We start from the raw sequence: 27,200 nt of genomic DNA, 5'->3' as shown, positions 1-27,200 counted from the left end.
TTGATGTCTTCATGATCAGGATGACTGAGAATCTCCATAGATATTTAGCGATTTATAAATCAGTGGTATTTTTAAAAACCTGAAACATCTTCCTGCAATAAAACAGATTGAAAATGTTTTCACTAAAACATTTATTCTTAATATTAAATATTCTCCAAATTTTGAAGAATAAATACACAGTTTTGATATATGATATTTCTAATTTTACTCCTTTGATAACCTATTTTGATCTTTATTCTGATTTGGCTAAAGGGAAATTTTTGTCAGACTAATATATTTTAGCCTAAAATATTTTTACTATAATGGTGCACTTTTCAATAAAGATAAGCTAGAGCAGTGAATAGGCAATAAGATATCATGACTTTTTTTTAAATGTCAACTCAAATTTCCTTGAAATTTCAGTAATATGGCTTTACAGTAATTCTGAGAAATTACTGAATTATGGAGAAATTTATAGAGCTTTAATACATCATTCTTTAGATCAATCAAAAGGAACAACCTCAAAAATGTGTAGGTTATTATTGCAATCAGAAATTAAGGTCTACCATATGGGTTAATGCTATAAAAACCAGGTGGATTTACTTCAGCTTCAATGCAAGAATTGTAGTGGAAGATTCATTGCCTTTGGTCTCCAGTTAGACTGGCACATATATATCAAAATTGTTATATATGTCAAAATTGTTATTCCAAATGCTGAAGAGGTTACCCCCAAAAGGTCACTTTTTCATGTGGAACTGGTTTCTTAGAATATGTAGAGACATTGCTGTTATTAATATTCCCATCAGTTGAAGGGCAGGTTAAAAGTTCCTATTAATTTCACAGGCAAATCTAGCCAACGCTAAGCCTTAGGATTAAAGATGATAATTTTAGTCGCCTCAGGTTTATATTTCTACACCAGCTAAGGTTATAGTTTGTAAGGGTAATAAAAAGGTAAACAGGGTTAAAAAATAAACAAGACTGATTACAACATTTCCTTCCCTTCCTCCCTTCCTCCCCCCACCCTCTTTCTGCGTGTATCTGTTGGGGAAACTATAGTACAGAGGTGTCCAAACTTGGGAACTTTAAGACTTGTGGACTTCAACTCCCAGAATTCCCCAGCCAGCATGGCTGGCTGGGGAATTCTGGAAGTTGAAGTCCATAAGTCTTAAAGTTCCCAAGTTTGGGTACCCCTGCTATAGTATTTTTCCCTTTATTAAGAATGTAGCATTGCCCTAACAAACATCTCTGCAAAGGCTAAATATCAAACACGCTACAGGTTTAAGGCACGGTTTTGAATGGAGCATCTTTTTAATATCTTTTTCCAGAGTGAGGTCTTACAATATCATGGTTATCCTAATGAGGAACACGAAATCCTGACAAATGATGGTTACTTTCTTATTATCAACAGAGTTCTTGGAAGGAAAGCGTCAGAGAAAACAGGTTTCTTTTTGCATTTAAAGTTCACAAAAACCAAAGTTTATTAATACTGATTTGCTCTTATGAAATATCCTATTTACATTCTTATCTTCTGTAGAAATACTGCAGCGAGAAAACTCTTTCATTTAGAGGAGGAGTCAATTGAAATAATTTATTTGTTCTGGGAAACAGCCTGAAAACGAATGAGGACAAAAACCAAAATGATTGTGGCTCCAATTTCGTTTAATTTTCCAGGATGTTGTGATATCATGTAATAGGAATGTTTGGGGATTTCCCTGGGTATAAATATTAGTCAAACCCTCTCGAGATTGTCTTGATGACTAAACTACATGCTAATCATTTCATTTAAAATGAACACGGGGAAGCAGGAAAGAACATAACCTCATTTTTATAGTTATATAATATTGTGAGGCCACCCAGACTCACTTTTATGTGAGATAGGAAGTTATACAAATATAATGAATAAACAAACAAACAAATAAATAAAATATTGAGCTAAAGCAAATGTTTTAATCCTTTTAATCCTTTAATGTTATTGTGGTTTACATATTTATAACTCAGTTGTAATCAGGGCAGATTCTTAATTTTATTAAGTTAATTAAATTAAATTAAATTAAATTTATTAATTTTATTAAGAATCTGGTCTGATTACAAAAACCCATAATTACAAAAACCCAACTATGTGGTTTTTTTCTCCATAAGGAATTTGAGGTAATTACTTGCCCCAACCCCTCTCGTTTGAAATGTCTTGCTTTCTTGTCCATCTTTTTCTTCCTTTCCTTTTTCTTTTTTGGTAACACAACAGCTTCCAAACCTGTTGTGTTACTGATGCCAGGAATTCTTACTGATTGTGGAATATGGCTGGCAAATGTGCCCAACGGCAGCTTAGGCTTTATACTGGCAGATGCTGGCTTTGATGTTTGGTTGGCAAATAACCGAGGAAGCAGATGGTGTAAACGGCACCAGCACTTTTCACCCAAAGAAGAAGAATTCTGGAATTTCAGGTATGTTAAAATATTTAGTGCTTGGGAGGAGGGAGTGATAAAATGCAAACTTCAGTGTGAAATAAATACAAAAGATAGATCATGCCATGTTGATGACTTGAAAAAAAAAATGTCAGGGTTACTATTTGAGAGAACCCAGGAGCAAATACAGCAAACAGAGGTTTGTATTTAAATAGTGGTTTTATCTAGAAAGGAAATATACATACATGTTCTTTAGCCAAACCTCAAACAAACAGCAATTTACAACAGTTACAGCACGGAAGTACATACGGAGAGAGATATATGCCCCAACAGGGTCTCTTTTATAATACTGACTGTTAAAGTCAAATAACCATTTGACTCATTCCTATCATTGCATCATCATTACAGGATTACGGTATTATAGCATTACAGCAGCTGGTCAGCTATTAAATCATCATTACCCAAAACCTTAGATTGTGCCATGGTCTGATTGGACAGAAGCATCCATGTTCATCAGTGATTAAGGGCATCCACAAGAGAGATAAAAAAAAAATCAAGATAGTAGCTATGATTGTGCAATCAAAATCTTATCTTCTTTTTAACATGTCACAATGCACACAGAAAGAGGGCAGGGCTTTGATTGTTATGGCCATCAGTCATGGTCACTAGCCTGAATTTCTTGAAAATTCTCCCCTCCATAGATATCCTTCCTCCAACTGGACATGTGATTGTTCTTTTACATTTCTATTAGATTATGATTTTCAAAATCTTCCCATTGTATAGTTCAGGGGTGTCAAACTCATGCCGTTACGTCATTTTCATGTGACATATCATGATGTTCTCCCCCTTCGCTAAACCAGCATGGGCGTGGCCCGTGCATGACACATCCGGCCCACGAGTTTGACAACCCAGCTATAGTTCTATGACAAACAAGCAAATTATACACACAATTAATGCAAATATAATCAGGAAAGAGAGATAGTTTGAGTAGCTTACCACATATTGCTATGGTGAGATATATGTTTCATTATCCAGTTCTTTGTTTTGTATTATAATAAACTTAGTCAGCCATGTAATTCTTTTACATTTTTTATTCATTTTATAGATTTTTATATATACATTTTAGGTTTTTTTTTTAAAAAAAAGCTTTATATATTTTATGTTTCTTTGATTTTAAAACTATTAATTGTTTGTATGTCACCCTTTTTATATTTGGCTAGGACCATAACAAAGATTTGATTGTTTGATTGACTCTATTTTGTTTCAGTTTTCATGAAATGGCAATGGAAGATCTGCCAGCTATTATATATTTTATCCTAGCTAAAACTGGACAGAAACAACTTTATTATGTTGGCTATTCCCAAGGATCCACTATAGGTAAGTTCTTGGATGAAAAAGGAAGCATGGGGGTGGAAGGGCGAGTGACATGATAATCTTAATGTCATCAGGCAAATGATGCAATGAGGTCACGATGCAGGTGACATCCTTGTGGCTTGGTATCAGCACATGTTATCTGATCTCATTGAATTGTGGTAATTGCTGGTGGGATACAAACTGGCCAAAGCTATAGACTTCTAAGCATTAATTCTTACAGAGTATCTTTAATTCTATTCTTCATTTTTATTTTCCTTTTGTTTAGATTTTTAGGAGAATGATTTGTTTAATCATACCATGAAGAAGTAATTGAACAATTTGTTGGAGACAAAATAATGGAAAGTGTGAATGAAGTGAAATCAGTATATAAGTTGTAAACATACATAATATTTATTCACCCACATCCTTATATAGGTTGTGCAAAGTGACATTCTAAATGGAATGGGATTGCTATCACTAAAACAGAAAAAAAAAACCCTTTAATTTGCATTTCAAATGTATAGCCTTTAATTTAGTCCTTAGCATCTGTATAGAATCCTTCCTATTCAAGGAAATCTGCTATGACTGGCTGAAATTCCTATGTGTAATGTGGATAATAAGCCATTATTACTGAATCAATGAATAGGAGGGTTACGAGCAGCATGATGTTCTAGAGGTAGTGCTCTTGCCTCACTGTGAGTTCGATCCTAGGTAGCAGCAGATATTTCTAAAGAGAAAACATCTGCTATGAGCTCCGCATAGGCATCAGGAAGGGCATCCGGTCAGTAAATGCTCAGCTCCCTTCAGTTGCCCTCACTCCATCCCGATGCAAGAGATTGCAGGATTGTTAAAAGAAAAACAAAATGAATAGAGGGTTACATGTGAAAAGGAAGGAAAATTAATAATCCAAGTGCAACATGTAAGAATAGAATTACTTTAAAAATAAGTACTAATAAAATATGATGGATATAAAAAGCCTCATCCCAAAGAATATAATAAGAAAACAAACAATATCTAACTAAGGATGTCTGAAGGTGGTAAATTGACAGGAAATCAGTCAGTGAAAATACATTTGAATTCTTTTGCAAAATAGTTGTAGAAGTTCCTTCAGGATAATTTTCAATTCAGGGATTTATCTTCATTGGATTGGGAGGGATATACTATTCACTTATTGCTCTAGCAAATATAATTATCATAAACAGATTGTGACTTGTAATGATGCTGAATAATCATTATTTTCTTTTATGCTTAGGATTCATTGCATTTTCAGCTATGCCAGCATTAGCTGAGAAAATAAAAATCTTTTTTGCTTTGGGTCCAATATATTTGGTGAGTCATATAAAACCATGGTATAAGATGGTAATCAATATGAACCAAGTTATTATAAAGGTATGTGGTTAATGCTGTGGTTTTCAAAGAATGAATGTATGCTAGTTACTTTATTGCTAAGATCTTTAAAAGGCAAGAACAAATCTCATGTCAAGTGGAATTGCCTTCAATAGGAGTTAGTCACACTTAGGTTTGTATGGGATTATTCTTAACAGGTTTACAATATTGAAAATATTTACAAATATTCTGGGAATTCTGCCAAAGGAAGTTAAGCTAGATGTCTTTTTGTTATTCTTCTCTTGGCAGCAGACAACATTTTAGTTAGGAAGGCCATTGTATTATTATTATCATCATCACACAGCCAGCCAGATGTTCAGACTGGGTTCAGCATTTTTGTCTATCTATCGAGACCTTACCAAGAATTACACGTACACCGAATCGGCAGTAATGCCAGTAGCAACCCACCCCTAGGTATAGAGTAACTTGCTTGAGCAGGAGGTTGGACTAGAAGACTTCCACGGCCCCTTCTAACTCTTATTCTGAAACTGCATGATGACACCATCCATGGGTTGCTGTACTGTCCTCAGTATAGGTTGGTGAGATGCTACTGATTTTTTTTTAGTCTCATCCACAGAGCATAATGCAGAAGAAGCATTTTAGCAATTTTCTGTGGAAGGCAGATAGAGGAGAAGGAAATAGTTGTGGTTTGTGAATAGTTGGGATCTGTACGAATGAAGCATCTCGGCAGGCTACATGACAGTTTTGCTTTCTTACTCTTGTTGAATAAATTGTCCCAAAGTCTTTTGCGAGTCTGTATCATGTATGAATCAGTCTTCTGCAGAAGAAAAGGATGAGGTGCTAAGCCATTTGAACGGTGAAGGACATAATTTTAGAATAGCATTTTTAAAGCAAACTTGGAATATGGAAATTTGAAAGGACAGAGCAAGTTCAAAGGCATCGAAAATTGATTTGAATTGTTTTATTTACAGACTGCAATAGGCCGAAAAGAAATTTGCTTGCTACCTAATCACATAGCACGAATATTGGCCACTACGTTTTGTCACCTGGATTTATGGAGAAAAACATGTGCAAATATTTTATTGTCTGGTGGTGGAATTAGTGAAAACAATGTAAATATGGTATGTTTATTGCACATTTTTAAACAAACTACTTTATTTCAGATAGTGACATACTGTAAATGTGCCAATTTAATGAAAATGTGTTTTTTTAAAAATATTCTTCCCAGAGTCGCCTGGATATCATTGTATCACATTTATTTGGATGCACATCAACCAAAACTCTGTTACATTGGAAGCAGGTAAAAATTCTGAAACGTAAAACTAAAAATGTGAATTTTACTAATTTGGAATAGCAAATGCCCTCTTTGATCTCTGTTTTCATAATAAATGTTTCTTTCTCAAATAAAATAAAAGTATCGATTTCCCATTAATTAAAAATGATTTCTTCTTTGTTCTCTCTATTAGCTCTCCTGAATATTAATTAATTTATACCATTACTTATAGAGCATACACCAGGGCTGTCAAACTCATGGCCCACGGGCTGGATGCATCATGTGCTTGCCATGCCCACACCCATTTTAGCAAAGGGGGGAAAAAGTGACAAAGTGAGTTTGACACCCTTGGCCTACACCCAAAAGGACTAGGGCAGTTTGAAGGACAGACAACCATTAAGAACTATCAGTTAATCTAATTCTAATCCATCGCTGGGACAGTTCAAGAATTTACAACCATTGAAATGATTCTTGTTTCATTGTGTTCTGAAGGGCAGGGCAGTGATTGAGAAAACATGTGGGCAAACGTCCACTGTCCTCCACTGAGTAGCAACACTTCTTCTGCCAAGGATCATGTAAATTTGGAGTTGGCAAATCAGCTGGCAAAGAAGCACCACAACACAGGTGTTATTACTCCGTTAATTGTATTTACTCTAGTGATTAAACAAGCTGCTGTATTTTGAATCAGTTGAAAATTTTCGGTTCTCTTCAAAGGCAAAGTATTTTCCATTGTCTGCCTGTCAGGTACAAATGTCACATCCTCAAATCAGGAAAGACACATCTTGGTTCTTCAAAGCAGAGTTGTTTATTATTCTACACTTATAGACAGAATCTTGCCAAACTGAAGTACCCTGCTGTCTGCGTTCAGCATATCCTCTGAGAACTATTAGAGAGGAACTTCTTCATCCTCCTTTCTCAAAAAATGTTTGGACTGAGTTGCCTCTTATTCTTCTGGAATGCATTCTCTCCCACCTTGTAATCCAGTTTACTATATTCCATTACTTCAAGGGAGTAAATCATTATTACCAATACGTCTCAGTTCTTCAATTGGCACACCTGACAAAGCTGGACAACAGACCTCTGGTAGTTGCTGCACGTATGATAGAATGTTGTTCAGATTCCCATAAAGGAGGGAGTGCATTTCAAATGAGAAAAGACTGAACAGTTTGTGTGGGAGGAAGACAATCATTTACAGCTACAAAGCTAAAATTAACTGCATTGTGATGAGTTTAAGACAGTTGCGCCCTTGAAAAATTAGTCATTAGTAGGACTCTAGGGGTTGGTAGAGGACAGGAAGAGGACTGGTACAGCCGAACCAGTAGTGGAAATCACGGGTGGCCCTGCCCACCTGCCCTGGCTCTATGGCATCCCATTTAGGCCCTTTTTTAGCCAAAAGCCGCTCGCATTTCCGAACCGGTAGGGAAGGTAAGTAAATACCACCCCTGACAGGAAGGCCTGGAGGAATGTTGTCCTCCAGGCCAGTCCTCCACCCCTGACAGGAAGGCCTGGAGGAATGGGGTCGCGATGGGTCAGACATGACTTTGCAACTAACAACAACCAAAAAATGTTGGCTGTTTATTAGGGGACTTAAAATTCCATCTTAGAGACTTTTCTCTTGTCCTTTTCAGTTGTATGAAACTGGGCAGTTTAAAGAATTTGATTATGGTTCTAAGAATATGGAAAAATACAATCAGGTAGGCAAATATTTTTTTTTCAAATGAAAGAAATATTGCAGATAAATAAGAATGAAGATAAAGTGGTTACAAATTTACTATTTTTGTAATTTTTTTTACATAATACCATTATATTTAACATCTCATCCTGGATTCATCTATTTTGATTAAAGGCAGGAGTGCCCATTTTTGTATCAATGAAATTCTGTGCTATCAAGCATGTAATGCAGGGGTGTCCAAACCTGGGAACTTTAAGACTTGTGGACTTCAACTCCCAGAATTCCCCAGCCAGCTGGCTGGGGAATTCTGGGAGTTGAAGTCCACAAGTCTTAAAGTTCCCAAGTTTGGACATCCCTGATGTAATGCCTACCCAGACATAACTGCCAGGAAATTCAGAAAAGACTATATAAGACTGTAGTAGAATTCCACAATAATATAACCCACAAAGAAGAGGGAGTCAAGTTATTGTCCAAAGCACCTATGGGACAAGAAGCAATAGATAGAAAATAATCAAGGAGAGAAGCAACTTAGAACTAAGGAGAAATTTTCTGACAATTAGAACAATTAATTAGTGGAAAAACTTGCCTCCAGAAGTTGTGAACACTGGCAGTTTTTAAGAAGAGATTGGATAACAATTTGTCTGAAATGGTATAGGTATATTTCCAGCCTGAGCAGTGGTGTTGGACTAGAAGACCTCCAAGGTCCCTCCAACTCTGTTATTCTATTCAAGTATTTTGCATATTTGATGAGACCAGTGATAGTACTTCTACTGCACAAAATATTGGATCTCTCTTAAACTACATGGAAAAGTTCTTTCAGGAGAAATTGAATTAAGACAATTAGAGATAATGAATAAAGCTTACTGTGCTAATAATTTAAACAGGTATTTTTCAGATTTTTATGGGGTTCTGGTTGAATGAGGAGGTCATGTAGGTAGATTGCTCCAAAACAGAAGATCTGTTATGATATGATAGCCACATAGCATGAGACAGACAACAAAGGTGCATTATATTAATAATCATCCTAAAAGATAAGTCAGTGTTCTCAGAGCTATCCTAGATCCTTGGGCTGTGAGACTTTTAAATACAACCACAATCACTCCATGCACACGCTAGTTTTTTTTTCTTTTTCTTTCTTTTTCCATTTCTGTTATAATTTTGCACCAGTGAGGTTAAAACCAATTTCATTGTATTTAAGTACAATGACAATAAAGATTATATTATACTTATACTTAGCCTGGGAAGTAGCAAAGCTAAATGATTCAAACCATGAGATCTTATAGGACAATATTATAATAATAGCAATATTTAGTTCTTGTGAGATTTAATGAAGTGTTTCTCCTCTTCTCTTTAGATGACCCCTCCCTTTTACGATATAAGAAGCATGAATATTCCAACCTTCATGTGGAGTGGTGAAAAAGATAACATTTCAACACTAAAGGATACCGAACGATTACTCCCTCTTCTTAGTAATCTGATCGCCCACAAAATAATTCCTCATTGGATGCATTACGATTATCTTTTTGGCCTTGATGCACGTCAAAAATTGTATGATGAACTTGTTGACATAATTCACAATTTCCCATAAGCTGGGACTCCTCTAGTTAGTAAATGAGCGACAAACATGTGGCACACCACAATGTTTCCTTAGCAGAAGAAATGCATGCTTCACTAAAGCAGAAGTGTCTAATTCTTTTATTTGATGATTTTTTTTAAAAAAGGATACCTTTAAAAAAGTTAATGGAGATGCTTTGAAAGAATGCAACCCTGGGGATCCTAAAATTTAGGAAGACTCACAGGGTAAAGTTTTGAGTAATAAGGATCAAGTGTTGAGTAAACTCACACAGTAAAGTGTTGAGTTATAAGAGAGCAATGAAGCCAAACTGTAAGATCCTCTCAACTCAACAGACTTTCCTTTCTGATTTCAGTTGCAAAAAAAAACCAAAAAAAAAAACACAAAAGCCAGTTTTGGGAGGATGTGTTAAAGAAACCTCCCAAAATGGTAGTTGTGGAAAAATGACCTCAGCTTTGGCCCCAATATATATGTACATCAGTGGTAGGTTTCAAAATTTTTTAGAACCTATTCTGTAGGTGTGGCCTGTTTTGTGGGAGTGGCTTTCTTTTTCTTTCTTTCTTTTTTCTTCCTTTCTTCCTTTCTTTCTCTTTCTCTCTCTTTCTCTTTCTGTCTCTCTCTCTCTCTGCGTCTGTCTGTCTCTCTGTGTGGCTCTTTGTCTCTCTCTCCTTCCCTCCCTCTCTGTCTCTCTCTGTCATTCTGTCTGTCTGTCTGTCTGTCTGTCTGTATGTCTGTCTCTCTCTCTCTCTTTCTCTTTCTCTCTCTCTCTCTCTCTGTATCTCTCGGTCTCTCTCTCCTCCCTCCCCTATCTGTCACTCTGTGTGTGTCTCTGTGTGTGTCTGTTTGTCTATCTATCTGTCTCTCACTCTCTCTGCACCATAAAAGAGCTTACCTCCTCGGCAGGCAGCAATAGAGAGCTAAGGGCTCTCTATAGGGCTCTTAGAGGCGTGGTGCGGATGGGTAGGGTGAGAAAGCGGACGGCGGGGACCAAATGGGCAGGACCAGGAGGTCAGCGAATGAGGGGGGGTTTCACCACTGGAACCGGTTCTAAACGGCACACTAGATTTGTGGAACCTCTTCTAGCGAACCGGTTAGAACCGGCAGGAACACACCCCTGATGTACATGCCTTGCAATGCATTTCTAAAGTGGGTGGGGTTTTGTCTTATTGCTGCAGCCACCATCTTGACTGTTTTTTTAAATATAGTCATGTTACTAAAGATTACAACAGGGGTGAAATGCTATCAGTTTGGACTGGTTTGCCTGAACTGGTAGTAAAAAATGCTACTGGTTAGGGAAAACTGGTATTTTTGACCATCAGCTGGGTGACGATCAGCTGTGATGCGCGATTTATATTAGCTAGAATTTTCGGATTTCCTGCTTTCTAGCTAATCTAAATTGTGTGGCACAGCGGGTTCCCCATCTCCTCGCTGTTCTACTTACCTTTGCAGACTCGGAAAGCTTCGAAATATTCCCTTTTCAGTGCTGCGTGGGGACGCCTCAGGTGCGCATGCGTGCGCTCGGTAGCAGACTCAACGAAATGGTAGCAGATTTCAGAGGATTACACCGCTGGATTACAATGAACAACAATAAAAAGTAACACCAGCTAGAAAAGAAGGAAAAGAAAAAAATAGAAGGTGCAGAAAGGAAAAAGAGAAAGGAAAATAGAAAGGAAAGAAAAAATAAGAATACGGTAAAGAAAAAGTAAAGAAATACATAAGGAAATGACTTTCCCCTTCATCATGTGCATGCCTGTGATGTTAACCCATCACAAACATGCACATGATGAAGGGGAAGGTCATTTCCTTATATATTTCTTTATTTTTTTGTGATGCTGCAGCTGAGCTTTCTCGTCAGATGGAGGCTGTTGAGGTCTGCCTAGGTAACAGCAGGTTAAAATTGAAGCCTGGCAAGACACAATGACTTCAGCTTCAGGACTCCTTGGTTCTTGGAGGATTGCCATCTGTGATGGAATATTATCTGGATCCCCAGAAGGAAGGGATACATCCAAGAGCAGCAAAAGACAATGCAGTTTCATCCTTTTATGCAGGAGAGAGAGAGTTGAGACTTCTCCCTAATAGGCCCAGAAAGTTTTAGAATGCAATTAGTCTGCTTTAGTTTGGCTAGATCTCTGTCTATAGCTGAGGAACAATAAAGGAAACTATTTGGAAGAATCTCAACATGTTCTTTCTTGGTTTTTGCAACCTGATACCATCTTTGGTCATAGATGGGGTTGCACTGTCGAGATCGACCTGGTGTCTGATCTGGAGGTTCTCCTGGACTTGCAACTCCTGCTTGAGAAGCAGGTGGCAGCCATGGACAGGAGACCCTTTGCAGAACTGCAAGTAATGTGGCAGTTGTATCCTTTGCTGGACCAATGTGCTCTTCTTACAATTACTGATATCCTTCTCACCTCTCATTTGAACTGCTGTGATGTGGTCTGTATGGTGCTGCTCCTGAAGAGTATCCAGAAACTTCATTTGGTCCAAAATGCAGTAGTTTCACAGTTTTACATAAATCAAAATTTTCGCATTTGTCATTTCTTTTGCTGGAGCCACAATGGCTACCAATTTGGTTTTGGGTGCAATTTAAGGGGCTGTTTTTCACCTTTAAAACCTTACATGGCTTGGGTCCAGGTTGTTTGTGGGACAGCCTCTCCCCAGTTTCATCTACCTGGCCCACCAGAATGGGAAAGCAAAATCTGTTATGGGTCCTCTCTATTAGGAAAGTAAATCTAGTGGGACCCAGAAAAAGGGCCTTCTCTGTAGTAACTTCCTTTAGAACAATGTTTCTCAACCTTGGCAACTTGAAGATGTCTGGACTTCAACTCCCAGAATTCCCCAGACATCTTCAAGTTGCCAAGGTTGAGAAACACTGCTTTAAAATTTCATTACCCCAGAGCAGGGGTGAAATGCCCGAACCGGTAATAAAAAATACTAAAAAAAGGTTCCAATGATCGCACGTTGCATAAAAACGGTCTGTTTTTGCTCCCAGCAGGCTTCCCTGAGGCCTGCCATGCCAGAAACGTGGGTGGGTGGGATGAGGTGTTGGGGGCATTTTTGCTCCCAGCAGGCTTCCCTGAGGCCTGCCATGCCAAAAATGGGTGGGGGGTGCTGAGAAAGAGAGAGAGGGGGGGAGGGAGGGAGGGGGGGAGGGAGGAAAGGAGAGGAAGAAAGGACTACAAACCTGGCACTAGACACAGCTTCAGAGGATAATCCAGGGTTGGAAGGGACCTGGAGGCCATTTAGTCCAACCTTACTCCAGCAGAACATTGTTAAAGTGAGTTTCTGTCTTTTGATCCCCCAGTTACATGACTACATAGTCACATGACCCCACCAAGCCACGCCCACAGAACTGGTAGTTAAAAAAAAAAGATTTCACCTCTGCCCCAGAGGTTAGATTACCCTTCGCCTTGATACTGTACTTTTCTGGAAGGGCCATTCCAGTCCTCATATCAGCAAAAATCCATTAAGAGTTATCAGAAATAATCTCTGTGAAGCACAGAGAATAAGACTGACATAAAGAAATTGGCATTTACATTAGTTGACGCATGATTTTGTGTCTGTGCACACATATACACAAGTACACACGCATTTCATACTTAAATGTTTGTTCCTAATGTAAGGTTCCAGCAGTTTCCCTGAGCCACTGAAATGCCAGAGAGGCTTGCAAAAACATCAGTTTTTATTTATGGCCATAGCAAAAGCTGAGTGACAAAACTATGTCCAAAACACACAAACACATGAATGTAAGGAATAGCCACGCCCTGCAGGAGTGGCTCGGAGTATTATATAATTTTTTGATAGATAGAAACAAAGTTTATCCAATCAGAGACAAAGATTCATTACCAACATGATCTTTAAAGCGTTTTTTGGTTCAAGCTCCTGTCTCTGTCTATCTTATCTATGGAGCATTCCTAAAGCCTTGTGTAGGGGGTGGCAGCCCCCCTTTGCCAAGTTGTTTTTCAGCAGAATGCTTTAAGGATTTATGAGCCAGAAAACTCCCTAGTTTGGTTCCTCTATCTATGCGGCCTGCTATTCCCGTGTAACAATTTCTTCTATGTTTTCAAGAATATCCCTAGCTTTGAAATCAAGAATAGAAGCGAGATGCAGCAGTGAGATAACATTTGCAGTAATGCCATCCAGTAGTAAGGCTACAATTTGCTAGGCTAGAAAACAACTAATTTATGACAGCATACAATAATTTAAGCAGAAGCCAATATTGATTCATATTGATTCATATACAATACAATAGTAGAGTTGGAAGGGACCTTGGAGGTTTTCTAGTCCAACCCCCTGCCTAAGCAGGAAACCCTATACCATTTCAACATCTTAGACTTCCAGTGTTGGGGCATTCACAACTTCTGGAGGCAAGCTATTCCACTGATTAATTGTTCTAACTGTCTGGAAATTTCTCCTCAGTTCTAAGTTGCTTTTCTCCTTGATTACTTTCCACCCATTGCTTCTTGTTCTACCCTCAGGTGCCTTGGAGAATAGTTTGACTCCCTCTTCTTTTTGGCAACCCCTGAGATATTAGAACACTGCTATCATGTCTCCCCTGGTCCTTCTTTTCATTAAACTAGACATAACCAATTCCTGCAACCGTTCTTCATATGTTTTAGTCTCCAGTCCCCTAATGATCTTTGTTGCTCTTCTCTGCACTCTTTCTAGAGTCTCCACCTCTTTTATACATCATGGCAACCAAAACTGAATGCAGTATTCCAAGTGTGGCCTTACCAACACATTATAAAGTGGTATTAACACTTCACCTGATCTTGATTTGATCCCTCTGTTGATGCAGCCTAGAACTGTGTTGGCTTTTTTGGCAGCTGCTGCACACTGCTGGCTCATATTTAAATGGTTGTCCACTAGGATTCCAAGATCCCTTTCACAGTTACTACTGTTGAGCAAGGTACCACCTATTCTGTACCTGTGCATTTCGTTTTTGTTGCCTAAATGTAGAACCTTACTCTTTTCACCATTGAATTTCATTTTATTAGATAGTGCCCAATGTTCAAGTTTGTCAAGATCCTCCTGTATCTTTAGCCTATCTTCTGGAGTGTTGGCTATTCCTGCCAGCTTGGTGTCATCTGCAAATTTGATGAGTTCCCCATTTATTCCCTCATCCAAATCATTGATGAAGATGTTGAAGAGTACTGGGCCCAAAACAGAGCCTTGGGGTACTCCACTGCATACCTCCCTCCATGTAGATGCAGTTCCATTGAGGACTACATGTTGTGTACAGTTGGTCAGCCAGTTACGAATCCATCTGGTGGTGATGCTGTCTAACCCACATTCTTCTACTTTATCTAGTAGTAGGCTATGGTCTACCTTATCAAATGCCTTACTGAAGTCCAAGTAAACTATATCAATGGCATTCCTCTGGTCCACAAATTTTTTCACTTTGTCAAAGAATGCAATAAGATTAGTCTGGCATGATCTGTTTTTGACAAACCCATGTTTTAACATGTTGGAAGAAGCTTTTTTTGTTATTTTTTACTTGTGTGGCAAGCCTTTCTTCATTGTGAGCCTTAGCTTTCCTCACTTCATCTTTACAGGCTCAGGCTATTTGCTGATATTCTGCCTTAGTTATGTCCCCCTCTTTCCACTTTTTATACTTATCTTTTTTTTCTTTCATTTTGTCAGAGAGTTCTTTATGCAGCCATGCTGTTTTCTTTTGGGAGCTGTTATTTTTCTTCTTCATTGGTATTGTGCTAGACTGGGCTTTTGTAATCTCATTTTTCAAAATTTGCCAAGCTTCTTGAGTTGCTTTCCCCTTGAGGATTTTCATCCATTGAATTCTTCCCAAGCTCTCTCTAAGTTTATTGAAATTAGCTCTCTTAAAGTCCAAGACTCTAGTTTGACTTTGTTCTACTACTTGTGTTTTCATAATGTTGAATTCCAATATTGCCTGGTCACTTGCCCCCAGGGTTCCTGTGGCTTCAACCCCTTCTATCATTTCCTCTCTGTTAGTGAGAATTAAGTCCAATATGGCTGATCCCCTTGTTCCCTTCTCTACTTTTTGGGAAACAAAGTTGTCTGCTAGGTTTGTTAGGAACCTGTTGGATCTTCCACTTGGTGCAGAGTTTGTTTCCCAGTTAATGTCAGGAAGTTAAAATCCCCCCATTACTATTGTGGTGTGCTTCCTACATACACTATATTGCCAAAAGTATTCGCTCACCCATCCAAATAATCAGAATCACTCTTTTTACAAACATTTGTGAAAGAATGGGTCGCTCTCAGGAGCTCAGTGAAGTCCAGCGTAGAACTGTGATAGGATGCCACCTGTGCAACAAATCCAGCCGTGAAATTCCTTGCTCCTAAATATTCCACAGTCAACTGTCAGCTGTATTATGAGAACGTGGAAGTGTTTGGGAACAACAGCAACTTAGACATGAAGTGGTAGGCCATGTAAACTGACGGAGCGGGGTCAGTGGATGCTGAGGTGCAATGTGCGAAGAGGTCACCAACTTTTTGCAGTGTCAATCGCTACAGACCTCCAAACCTCATGTGGCCTTCAGATTAGCTCAAGACCAGTGCGCAGAGAGCTTCATGGAATGGGTTTCCATGGCCGAGCAGCTGCATCCAAGCTATACATCACCAAGTGCAATGCAAAGCGTCGGATGCAATGGTGTAAAGCCACTGGAAGCCACTGGAAGCCACTGGACTCGAGAGCAGTGGAGATGCATTCTCTGGAGTGATGAATCACGCTTCTCCATCTGGCAATCTGATGGACAAGTCTGGGTTTGGTGGGTGCCAGGAGAACGGTACTTGTCTGACTGCATTGTGCCAAGTGTAAAGTTTGGTGGAGGGGGGATTATGGTGCGGGGTTGTTTTTCAGGAGCTGGGCTTGGCCCGTAGGTTCCAGGGAAAAGAACTCTGAATGCTTCAGCATACCAAGACATTTTGGACAATTCCATGCTCCCAACTTTGTGGGAACAGTTTGGAGCTGCCCCTTTCCTCTTCCAACATGACTGTGCACTAGTGCACAAAGCAAGGTCCATAAAGACATGGATGACAGAGTCTGGTGTGGATGAACTTGACTGGCCTGCACAGAGTCCTGACCTCAACTCAATAGACCACCTTTGGGATGAATTAGAGCAAAGACTGAGAGCCAGGCCTTCTCGTCCAACATCAGTATGTGACCTCACAAATCCGTTTCTGGAAGAATGGTCACAAATTCCCATAAAAACACTCCTAAAACTTGTGGATAGCCTTCTCAGAAGAGTTGAAGCTGTTGTAGCTGCAAAGGGTGGACCGATGTCATATTGAACCCTATGGATTAGGAATGGGATGTCATTTACTGTAAGTTCATATGCGAGTAAAGGCAGGTGAGCGGATACGTTTGGCAATATAGTGTACCTTAGTTAGCTGACTAGCAAAAAGTTCATCTTCAGCAACTCCACCTCCTCTTTTATTTGGTTTAATTTAACTCCTTCTAGCTGTATGTTCCATTTTTAGGTTTTATCCACCAGGTTTCTTTAATGACAACAATATCATATCTGCCCTCATTTACTTGAATTTCTAATTCACAAAGATCTAACTTTGTGAAAATCTTGCCTTTTGACAGGTGATTCAGCAAGTCCTTCATTAGGGGCAGAGGGTATGTATTTTGTATGCAATTTACATTGACACCTCAAAAGTCAACACATAATCTGAGTCCCTATCTTTCTTCTCTTTAAACAATACGGGGGCTGCTACTTTAGATTTTGCAGTCTCAATGAACCCTCTGACTAAGTTGGTATCAATTTACTTTCTCAATTTGGTCATTTCAGCAGGTGTCATAAAGTACATTCTTGGTTTTGGTAACTTGGTCCCAGGCTCTAATTCAATGTTACAATCAGGGGCTTGATGAGGGGGGAGGATGTTGCATTCCTCCTCACTGAATGCCTCGGCTAAGTGTCTATATTCCTTAGGAATCAGGGGTTCCTGGAGGCAAATTTGATGGGGCGGTGGCAGTTGTAACTGGCGGTTGGCCCATATTGCTTGGCCATCTCCTGTCAGGAGGGACAGGGGTAGTGGGCTGACACCAATTATGATTTTCTGGTATCCATCCTCCCATTTAATGGTAGGGGCCCACTTGTCAAGCCAAGCAAGGCCTAATATGACAGATTCTGACATCTTTGTCACCACTACAAATCTTATAAATTCACGATGCCTCCCCATTTCCAATCTAACCAGTTCTGTAATTTCAGTGGCTGGGACTCTTCCAATTAATTTTCCATCTACCTGTTTAAACCTAATTGGGGGTTTTAGGACTCTACTTTTTATCCCTAATTGTCCAACAATTGGAAGCCCAATTAAACATCTGGTACAGCCTGCATCTATCACTGCATTTAATTTTCCTTGCTCCCCTGTCTCAGGCACCACCAACTTTAACTGAAAAAAAGGGGGGTGGCTGCACTCACCAGTGGGTTGTCTTCCTCGTTAGCATCGCGTGGAGGTTTTTTTTTTCTGGCAGGAGGTTCCTTGCTCTCTTTGGTGAGGAGGGAAACCTCAATGGCATATCTGGCAAACAGGCTGGTATCTGGAGGTTTTCGTGGAGCTCTCCAGTCTCTGGTAGCCATGGCTGGCCATGGTTGTGGAACTAGGGCAGGTGCCAGACATTTGGAAGCACAGTGACCTGTTTGTCTGCAACAATAGAACTTGTTGACCCATGTGGGTTGAGTAAGGGCAGCCTCGGTTGTTTTGGCCAGAGGGTATCTCGCCAAAGTCCTCTGTGGGGTCCTCTCGGCTGTGGACTTGTAATACGGGTTAATTTCTCTATCCAGAGCTATTGACATGGTGTACCAGTCTTGTAGGAGCTCTGGTACCCCTCAGATGTCACAGGCTGTTCTGACTTCTTGATCGATGGCCTCTTTGAAGTAGTGCAGGAGTATTCTGTCAGGCCAATGTCTAAGGTTTCCTGTGACCCATTTAAAGTCCCATACAAAGTCTTTTATGGGTCAGTTGCCTTGCTTCATCACTTTTATTGTGGCTTCGTCTTCGTTGACTCGGTCTGGGTCTTTGAATCTGGCCTGAAGCAACTCAACAAAACCCTCAGCATCATTTAGTTCAGCAGCCCCTCATTGTGCAGCTGGGCTACCACTCAGAAGTGTCTCCTTCATCCATCTCCTCTGTGATGCCTGATACTAAGTCGTGATCTGTTTGGTATTGCTCCCCATATTGGTCTAAATGAGTCCAGATCCGGCTGAGAAACTAAGCCAGTTTGGCACGCTTACCATCAAAAGTTGCTTTAAACTGTGGGGGCAGTGGTCTTTCTGGTGGAATTTCCTTGTTGACTGCCGGCAGGGCAGGGCATGTTGGGGTGCTGTGGCAGGCAGTGGGGCAAACACCAGTGGATGAGTTGGAATCTGCTGCAGCACTGTAGCTGGCTGCTGTGCACTCTGCTGAGTTGCAAAAGGAGGGGGGCTCCAGATGGCTGCTGGATCAAACCCCACTGCTGTGCCAGGATTGTTGGGGCATGTTGGCCCACTGGAGATCCCAAAAAAGATGGACGAAATGGTCCTAGCATCTGCTGGCACTGGACTCACTCATGGCTGGATTAGAATCCTCAACCGGGGGAGGGGTATACTCTGCAGGGGATAGCATGAAGGCAGGTTGGCAAGGAGGATAAACTGGTGGTTGTAGCATCCCCAATGCCGGTTGCATCTGCTGTCTCTCTCCTGCTGCTCAACCCTGCTTCCCAAAGCTGATCCCTTGGTTATCTCTGGTTTAGAAAGGGGTTGGAGCCACACTAGTTCCACCGGCAGGTCCGGGGCATGAAAAGTGAGTCTGGGTTGAGTTAAACTCCATCTCACTTGAGGATGCTGGGACTGCAGTGCACAATTTTCCACTTCAAGCTGCTCAAACTGCTCTAGGAGCACGATCAATGATTGGCTTTGAGACAGAGGCATCAAGTTCCAGTTTTGGGAGTTGTCAGACTCCAGTATTCTCACATCCCTCCATTCTGGCTCATGGGTTGGCTGCATTGGGCTGGAATCAGAACAATATTCAGCTGGTCTCTCCTCTGGTCGCATCTCTGGAGTTGGATGAGACTGGCAGCTTTTCCAGGAATCCGTCTCCTTGGGCTGGGCGCCTATCCTTCATGTTGCATCTGCAGCTTCAAGGGTTTGCCCCATGTCCTCAGAAGAATAATACGGGATTTCGCTAAGTTGTCCAGAATCCGTTTCCATGACTCCTTCTGCGATCTGCTCTCTCTCCTCCATCTTTGCTGAGTCTTCACACCACCAGAAGTTCAGGTTGGTAGTGGAGTTCAGCACCCCGGACAGCCCCCCCGAAAAATATTTTCCTGAAAACCCCAACTCCAATGAAACTCTGAGACAGGAATTTTCTCAAAGCTCCCATTTATTAGAGTTAGTATACAAAACCCAAATGTGAGAGTTCCAGTTTACTGAGTTTTCCCTCAGTAAATCAAAAGTCCAAACCCATCCCACGCACCCATCAGTCCATCACCTCGTCCAATCCCAATCCGTCCCAACTCAAGACATCCAACCACTCCTTCTCCAGATGAAGGAATACCCTGACCTTGACCAAAAAGAAGAATGCTATTTTATCTAACTACATCCCCTCTACTAACACCCCCCTCCTGCTTTCCCAGGCATAAGAATGTGGCAGCATGGAAATATCTAGTGTTAATATGGCTTCCAAAGCTGACATAATTTTTAAAAAATATTTCAAGAAACAGGCAAGTGGCTGAGATGTTGCGTCCCCTCAAGAGGCTCCAACCCTGAACTTAATCCTTGTATTTCTCCATCAATTCAAGCACATCGGGATAGAGGCGTTGTGGGGTATCCAGACCCAAGATTGGATCAGAATGTTGCCAGTCAGGAATATCCTTATAGAAAACCAAATGAGGGATTCGAGGAAGCAGGGATTCAATATCACGTTTGGTTGCAATAATATCCTTTCCTCCACTCCACATGGCCACTGGCACACCAACATCTTCTATTTTATAAAATGGAGGTTTTGTCAGTGGATGAAAAGAGGAGGAAAGAAAGAAGGTGATTTGGGAGTCACCCCCACTGGGTAGGGAAGTTGCCTAATGGATTCATGGACTTTTGACAGCAGGTTAAACCCTTAGTGTAGGCATCTCTTATAATTATATGCTATTTACAACAGGACTATGATAAGTAGATGACCTATTGCCAATTCGTGGCACGCAGAAAGGCAAAAGACAGCAACACTGAGAAGATTTCACTAGTGGCTTTGCTTAACGCCTATTGACTATTAGTCCTAACAGATTTCCATCTTCTTCTTCTATGATCTTGCGGCCAGATGATGGTGCCTTAATTTCAGAGGTTTAGGGAAAGCTAACATCCAAAATTAAGACACCATCATCTGGCTGCAAGACTACAGTGGTAGGAGAAGGATCACAAACCAAGACAGTAAATAACTGTCTGGGCGAGGAGCAATCTTAGGGGTTTTTTAGTTAAATGTCTGATTCGTTTTTTAGGGGGTTCCAGGGTGGGGGGAGGGGCTAGTCAGACTGAGGGAGGGACCAAAGCCAAGCCGGCGGGTGGAGTTAATAAGGAAGTGAGCGGAGCCATTAAGTGGGGGGGAGTAGTGATATTCCAGAAGAGGGTCTTTTTATTCCAACGGTCGTGGGGAGGGGCAGGTGCGAGGGTAGCCAGAGATCTTATCGTCGGTTGGGAGACCGGGGCCATGGTCGTTGGGTATGGCCAGTCATATGTCCCAACCCCTGCAATCTAAGTGGTCAGGCCCTACAGAGCCAGGGCCTGAGACTGATGCTATGCAATGCCAGGTCCGTTGTCAAAAAAGCCCCCTTCATTAACGACTTGGTGTCAGAGGGAGAGCCGGACCTGGCAGGAATCATGGAGACCTGGCTGGGCCACGAGGGAGGTCTCCCTCTCGTGGAAATGTGCCCGCCAGGTTACCGCGCATTTCATCAGTCATGGGCACTAGGCAGGGGTGGTGGGGTAGCGGTCATTGTGAGGGAAGGTCTCGAGCCGAGAGAGACCACTGTGCCACAGATAACCGGTTGTGAGTCCCTATGCGTGAAATGGGGCCCAGGGAGACAGTTGGGCTTGCTGATTGTATATCTGGCTCCTCGCTATGCATCAGCAGCCCCGCCCGAGCTCCTCGAGGTGATCGCCGAGATGGCAGTTGAGACCCCCAGGCTGTTGGTCATGGGGGACTTTAACTTGCCATCGGTAGGGGAGACATCCGAGGTAGCTCGGGAGTTCATGGCTTCCATGACAGCCATGGACCTGACCCAGGTAATTCAGGGCCCCACACACGAGGGTGGTCACACTCTGGATCTTATCTTTGTCTCTGGCCGGTGGAGGAGTGATCTGGGAGTAGGGGATTTAGTTATTACACCCCTGTCATGGTCAGACCACTCACTTCTCCGGCTCGACTTCCCAGCCGCTACTCCCCATCGCGGGGAGGCGGAACCGGAATGTCCAAGATGGTTCCGCCCCAGACGCCTGATGGAACCTGATAGGTTCCAGATGGAGCTTGGGCCATTTTCTGTAGCCCTGACCCGCACCCGGATGGAGGACCTAGTGGCTGCATGGAACAGTGCGGCCACCGGGGCCTTGGACCGGGTTGCGCCTTTGCGGCCTCTCTTGCGGCAGCGAACCACCCAGGCCCCTTGGTTTACCGAGGAGCTGAGGGTGATGAAGCGCCGCAAGAGACGCCTAGAGAGCAGATGGAGATCGTCATGCTCTGAATCTGACCGATCACAGGTGAGAGCCCATTTACGGACTTACCTTGTGGCGTTAAGAGTGGCCAAGCGTCAGTATTGTGCCACCCTTATTGCGTCCGCAGATAACCGCCCTGCCGCCCTGTTTGGGGTAACCCGCTCCCTCCTTCAACAGAGGCCACAGGAAGCCCCTTTGCAGGGTAGAGCAGAGGAATTTGGGGAGTATCTGCAGGACAAAATCGCTCAGATTCGAAGCGAGTTGGTCTCTACTAGTGGTCTAGAGGGGACGTCGGAGGTGGGTCTTGAGGCTTCACTCTGGGAGGAGTTTGACTCTGTTACTTCCGACAATATGGACAGGCTGCGTAGGCAACTGTGAGCCACCACATGTTTACTGGACCCGTGTCCCTCCTGGCTTGTACTGGCATCCTGGGAGGTCACACGAGGCTGGCTCCAGGAGTTAGTTAACGCTTCTTTGAGTGAGGGGTTCTTGCCGGCCATCCTGAAAGAGGCGGTGGTGAGGCCCCTACTCAAGAAGCCTTCCCTGGACCCAGCTGTGTTAGCCAACTACCGTCCCGTCTCCAACCTTTGCTTTCTGGCGAAGGTTGTAGAGAGTATGGTGGCACAACAGTTTCCATGCCACCTGGAGGAAACTGATTATCTGGACCCGCGCCAGTCCGGTTTCCGGCCCGGCCACAGCACGGAGACGACATTGGTCGCATTGGTGGATGATGTCTGGAGGGCCAGAGATGGGGGTTGCTCCTCCATCCTGGTCCTACTAGATCTCTCGGCGGCTTTTGATACCATCGACCATGGTAACCTATTGCATTGACTGGAGGGGCTGGGGTGAGGGGCACCGTTCTGCGGTGGTTCTCCTCCTACCTCTCTGGCCGAGTGCAATTTGTATTGGCAGGGGGGCAGAGGTCGACCTCGAGGCCGCTCACTTGTGGGGTGCCACAGGGGTGCACCAATTGCATCCCCTATTGGATCGGAACGCCCTTCGCACAGTCACCCATGCGCTTGTGAAGTCCCGGCTAGACTACTGTAACGCTCTCTACATGGGGCTCCCCTTGAGATGCACCCGAAGACTGCAGTTGGTTCAGAATGCGGCCACGCGGGCAGTCTCGGGAGTCGCTAGATACTCCCATGTAACACCTCTCCTGCGTGGGCTGCACTGGCTACCTGTAGCTTTTCGGGTGCGTTTCAAGGTGCTGATTATCATCTTCAAAGCACTCCATGGCACAGGGCCTAGTTATTTGCGGGATCGTATCCTGCCCCACACATCCCTTCGGCCAATTTGCTCACACAGAGAGGGACTCCTCCGGGTGCCGTCCACTAGGCTGTGCCAGCGGGCGGCGCCCAGGGGAAGGGTCTTCTCTGTGATGGGCCCGACCCTCTGGAATGACCTTCCCCCTGATATTAGAACAACCACGGACCTCTGCTCCTTCCGTAAGAAGCTCAAAACCCACCTGTTTAATCTAGCCGGCTTGGCCTAATTCCAGCTCTTCCACCTCAGTCTGTATTTTTAAATTTCACGGGTTGGTCTTAGGCTAAGTTTTTAATTTTTATAAATTTGTACAGGGGTTTAAAGTTTAATTCGATTTTAACTATATTTATGATTATTTGTATGGTTTTTAATTTGGTACCTGTACACCGCCCCGAGTCCCTTCGGGGAGAGGGGGTGGTCTAGAAATAAAATAAAATAAAATAAAAATAAAATATTATAGAGACAGCAATTCAGTTCATATACCGCTTCTTAGTGCTTTACAACACTCTCTAAACAATTTACAATGTCAGCATATTGCTCCCAATAATCAGAGTCCTCATTTCACTGACCTCAGAAGGATGGAAGTCTACCTTGAGATCCATAAGGATCAGGGACGTGCGGTCAGGGGAGGCGGGGGAGGCAGAGCCTCACCTCTCATCATGAAATAATATATAATATATAATAATAAATTATAATATATATTTCCTCCCATCCCTTTTACACAGTTCCCGCTAAGCTCCGGTAAGGAGAAGAGCTTTTGGGGAGTGAAGAGGAAGAGGAGGGAGGAGGAGGAGGAGGTGTCCACGCGGGGCGGTGCCAGCTGGACGGCAGGAGGGTTCTCGGCGGAGGCAGGAGGGTTCTCGGAAGCGCCAATAACCTTCCTGCCTCCGCTGTACTTTGCGCGCTCCTCGCGACTGCAATAGACGTCCAGAAGTGGCAGGGGCTGTTGGGCTGGAAGGCCAAACCCCATTAGCCACAATAGCCGCTTCTGGACGTATATTGCAGTCGCGAGGAGCTCGCGAAGTCCAGCAGAGGCAGGAAGGTTCTCGTCGTTCCCCAGTCGCTTTTGTGGCTTTGTCATCAAGACGAAGTTCGGGAGCGCCAACGACATTTCTGCCTCCGCTGGACTTCGTGTTGATGATGTCGCCGCAGCTCCCGGGATGGACGGAGATAGCCAGAGTGGCGCCGAGGCAGTCCGGCGGGCGAGCGAACGAGGATCAGGCTGCCTGATCCTCCATCGCTTGCTTGCTCACTCACTCTTTCATTCGCCGGACTGCCTCGGCGCCACTCTGGAGGTCCGGCGGCGCCCAGCCGCTGCGGTGACATTATCAAGACGAAGTGGCTTGGAGGCGAAGTGCTTTTCGGTGCTTTTCTGTGTGTCTGGTGTTTAGGTAGATAGCTGGATGTCCTAAACGCCAGACGCTCAGAAAAGCACTGAAAAGCAGCTGCTGTTGGGGACTGAGGAGTGCGAGCCGGCGGAGCGCGCTCAGGAAGGCGGGGAATGGGATCACGTGTGCTGGAGGCTGAGGCAGCCTCAGCCTCCAGCACACGTGGTCCCATTCCCCGCCTTCCTGATGACGTCACCAGCCTCATCAGCCATAAACCTCACCGCACGTCACTGATACATACATATCTATATATGAACTCGCATTCCAAATAATGTTGGTATTTTAGTTTGGAGATATTCATAGTTGTTAGATAAATTATAGGAAATCAACAATATTTAATTAGCTATTAAAAAAAAACCTGTCAAATCCCTATCACCATTATACTTTTTCTTACCATGTTGTATATCTCTATGTTTCTCTGCCCATAGTCATAATATTTAAATTCATGAGAGTGCATAATCTAAAAGAAAATGAAAACATTATTCACAATTTAAAAATTAGTTTTGAAATCTTAATATTAACAAATAATTCAACAAGATATATGTCCAAAATATGTATGCACAATATTTTTCATCTAGAATTTCATAGAAAGATTGCAAAGTTCTTTAAAGAATAAAAGCAGTAAACATAGTGAAAAGTATTAAAATAGTTATTTTACTAAGATAAGTACCGCAGAAATTGTAAAACTTTAGAGATGTAAAACTCACAAAAAGAAGTAATCCAAATATATTCTATATGGTCTAGATTTAATCATAGTAATTTTCATTTATCAAATTTATATAGCCACCTATCTCACAAATGGCACTCTGAACAGTGTACAATTCAAAACAACAAGAAAAAACAATAAATTATAATAATCTAGGGATTTCCATTTTATAAGTATACTCTAATTACTAAAATGCATTACTGTTTTTTTAATTGCATTATTATTGTTGTTATTATGTACACAATAATGTGAAATCACATCTGTCCGTTCTTTTGCCTTGCCATGTCCGTTTTCTATTCTTCATTCGGTGTTTCTTGTGGGCCAGTTTGGTCTCTCTAATACTCAGTAAGCCTCATGGTATATTAGCTTCAGTAGATATTCTTCCCTGGACTTAGTAGATATTCTTCCAGTTCTTCCTTTTTATCTTCTTCAACTGCCTGATGTACTTGCAATACTCCAAGCCCATATATTTTCCTTTGATCAGTTGAGTCTGACAGCATCACTCTGTGGATGAGGGGCATGATTTATTGTCATTATTTTTTCTGCTCTCCTGATCCAGGAAGTTCCAGTTCTGATTCCAGACCATTATTTTAGCTGTCTATTTAAGGACTGGAATTCCCCAGATGTTATTTGCCTTGCTAGAATTTACTCAGCTGACTTTGAATTTGAAGAATATTTTAAGATGTTCTTCACTCTCATGATTGTATTCATTGCTAACCTTCTTGACTGTAATGTCCTGCGTAATGCCTGTTTCTAGGATGCCCAGGGATTTTAAATGAATTATTATTTTTGTTTATAATATAAAATACAAAAATAGGAAAACAAATAATAGGAGAAATAAAGAAGGGAAAGGGGAAGGTTATTTTGTAGAAAAGAAAAGAAAAAGAAGGAAAAGGTATTGACTTTTGACTTCTTTTGGTGCAGTATAATAAGATAATAATATCCAATCTTAACTTTTTACTTTTACAAAATAGTATAACTAGCCCTTTCTATATCCACAAATCTATCTAGTTGATAAAACTCAAAGTCAATGTTTCATTTTTTTTCCACCTCAAGCACAAAGTCCAGAAGTGGTTTCTAAGTAGAAACAAAATTACTTACCGGTATATATTTTTTCTTTTATCAAATGAATTTAGCCATCTATGCTACCTTCATCAACTTTTGCAGCCATTGGATGTTCAGGGATTTTTAATGATCTCCTTCATCAAGAATATTGATCAGTTTTGCCCTATTTTCTTTGTTCTTGCCTGTTGATTTTGTATCCAAAAGGTATTTAGTCGTAACCTGAGGTGTTTAATTTAATTTAAATGTTAATATTTTGGCTAGCCTTTTCTTTGGACCAAGCTTCAATGCAGGCAATCTTATTCTGTTGTTTTTTTATCTGTTCTTGATGCTCAATTATTTTTTCTTTCAATTTCTTTTATTTTTTGTTAGGGGGCTTTGAGCTTCCTGCAGAGAAGGCAGAAAAGAGGGTGTCTGGTTTAATAACTATGCTGACTTCCTCTACTCTCAACAACTCCTGATTTGCCTCTGCAGTCTGAGTTACTTCTGATAAGGTTTCCTTTTCTTTGCCTGAGTA

At 41.9% G+C, this 27,200-nt stretch overlaps 1 protein-coding gene across 1 annotated transcript; it reads left to right on the top strand.

Moving 5' to 3' along the window:
• Nucleotides 1-1,328: 1,328 nt before the first annotated feature.
• On the top strand, nt 1,329-9,624 carry LOC309393522 (lipase member M-like). Its single transcript, XM_081955833.1, has 8 exons — nt 1,329-1,419; nt 2,222-2,420; nt 3,649-3,758; nt 4,987-5,123; nt 6,053-6,202; nt 6,310-6,381; nt 7,983-8,048; nt 9,381-9,624. Exons 2-8 carry the CDS (start codon nt 2,245-2,247, stop codon nt 9,612-9,614), a joined length of 945 nt encoding a protein of 314 aa, XP_081811959.1. The 5' UTR covers nt 1,329-1,419; nt 2,222-2,244; the 3' UTR covers nt 9,615-9,624.
• Nucleotides 9,625-27,200: the final 17,576 nt, after the last annotated feature.

Source organism: Natrix helvetica (assembly GCF_964273705.1).
Source record: "Natrix helvetica genome assembly, chromosome: 5".
Classification (NCBI taxonomy): Eukaryota; Metazoa; Chordata; class Lepidosauria; order Squamata; family Natricidae; genus Natrix; species Natrix helvetica.
Note: the sequence above shows the minus strand (reverse complement) of the source record. Positions and strands in the feature narration are given on the sequence as shown.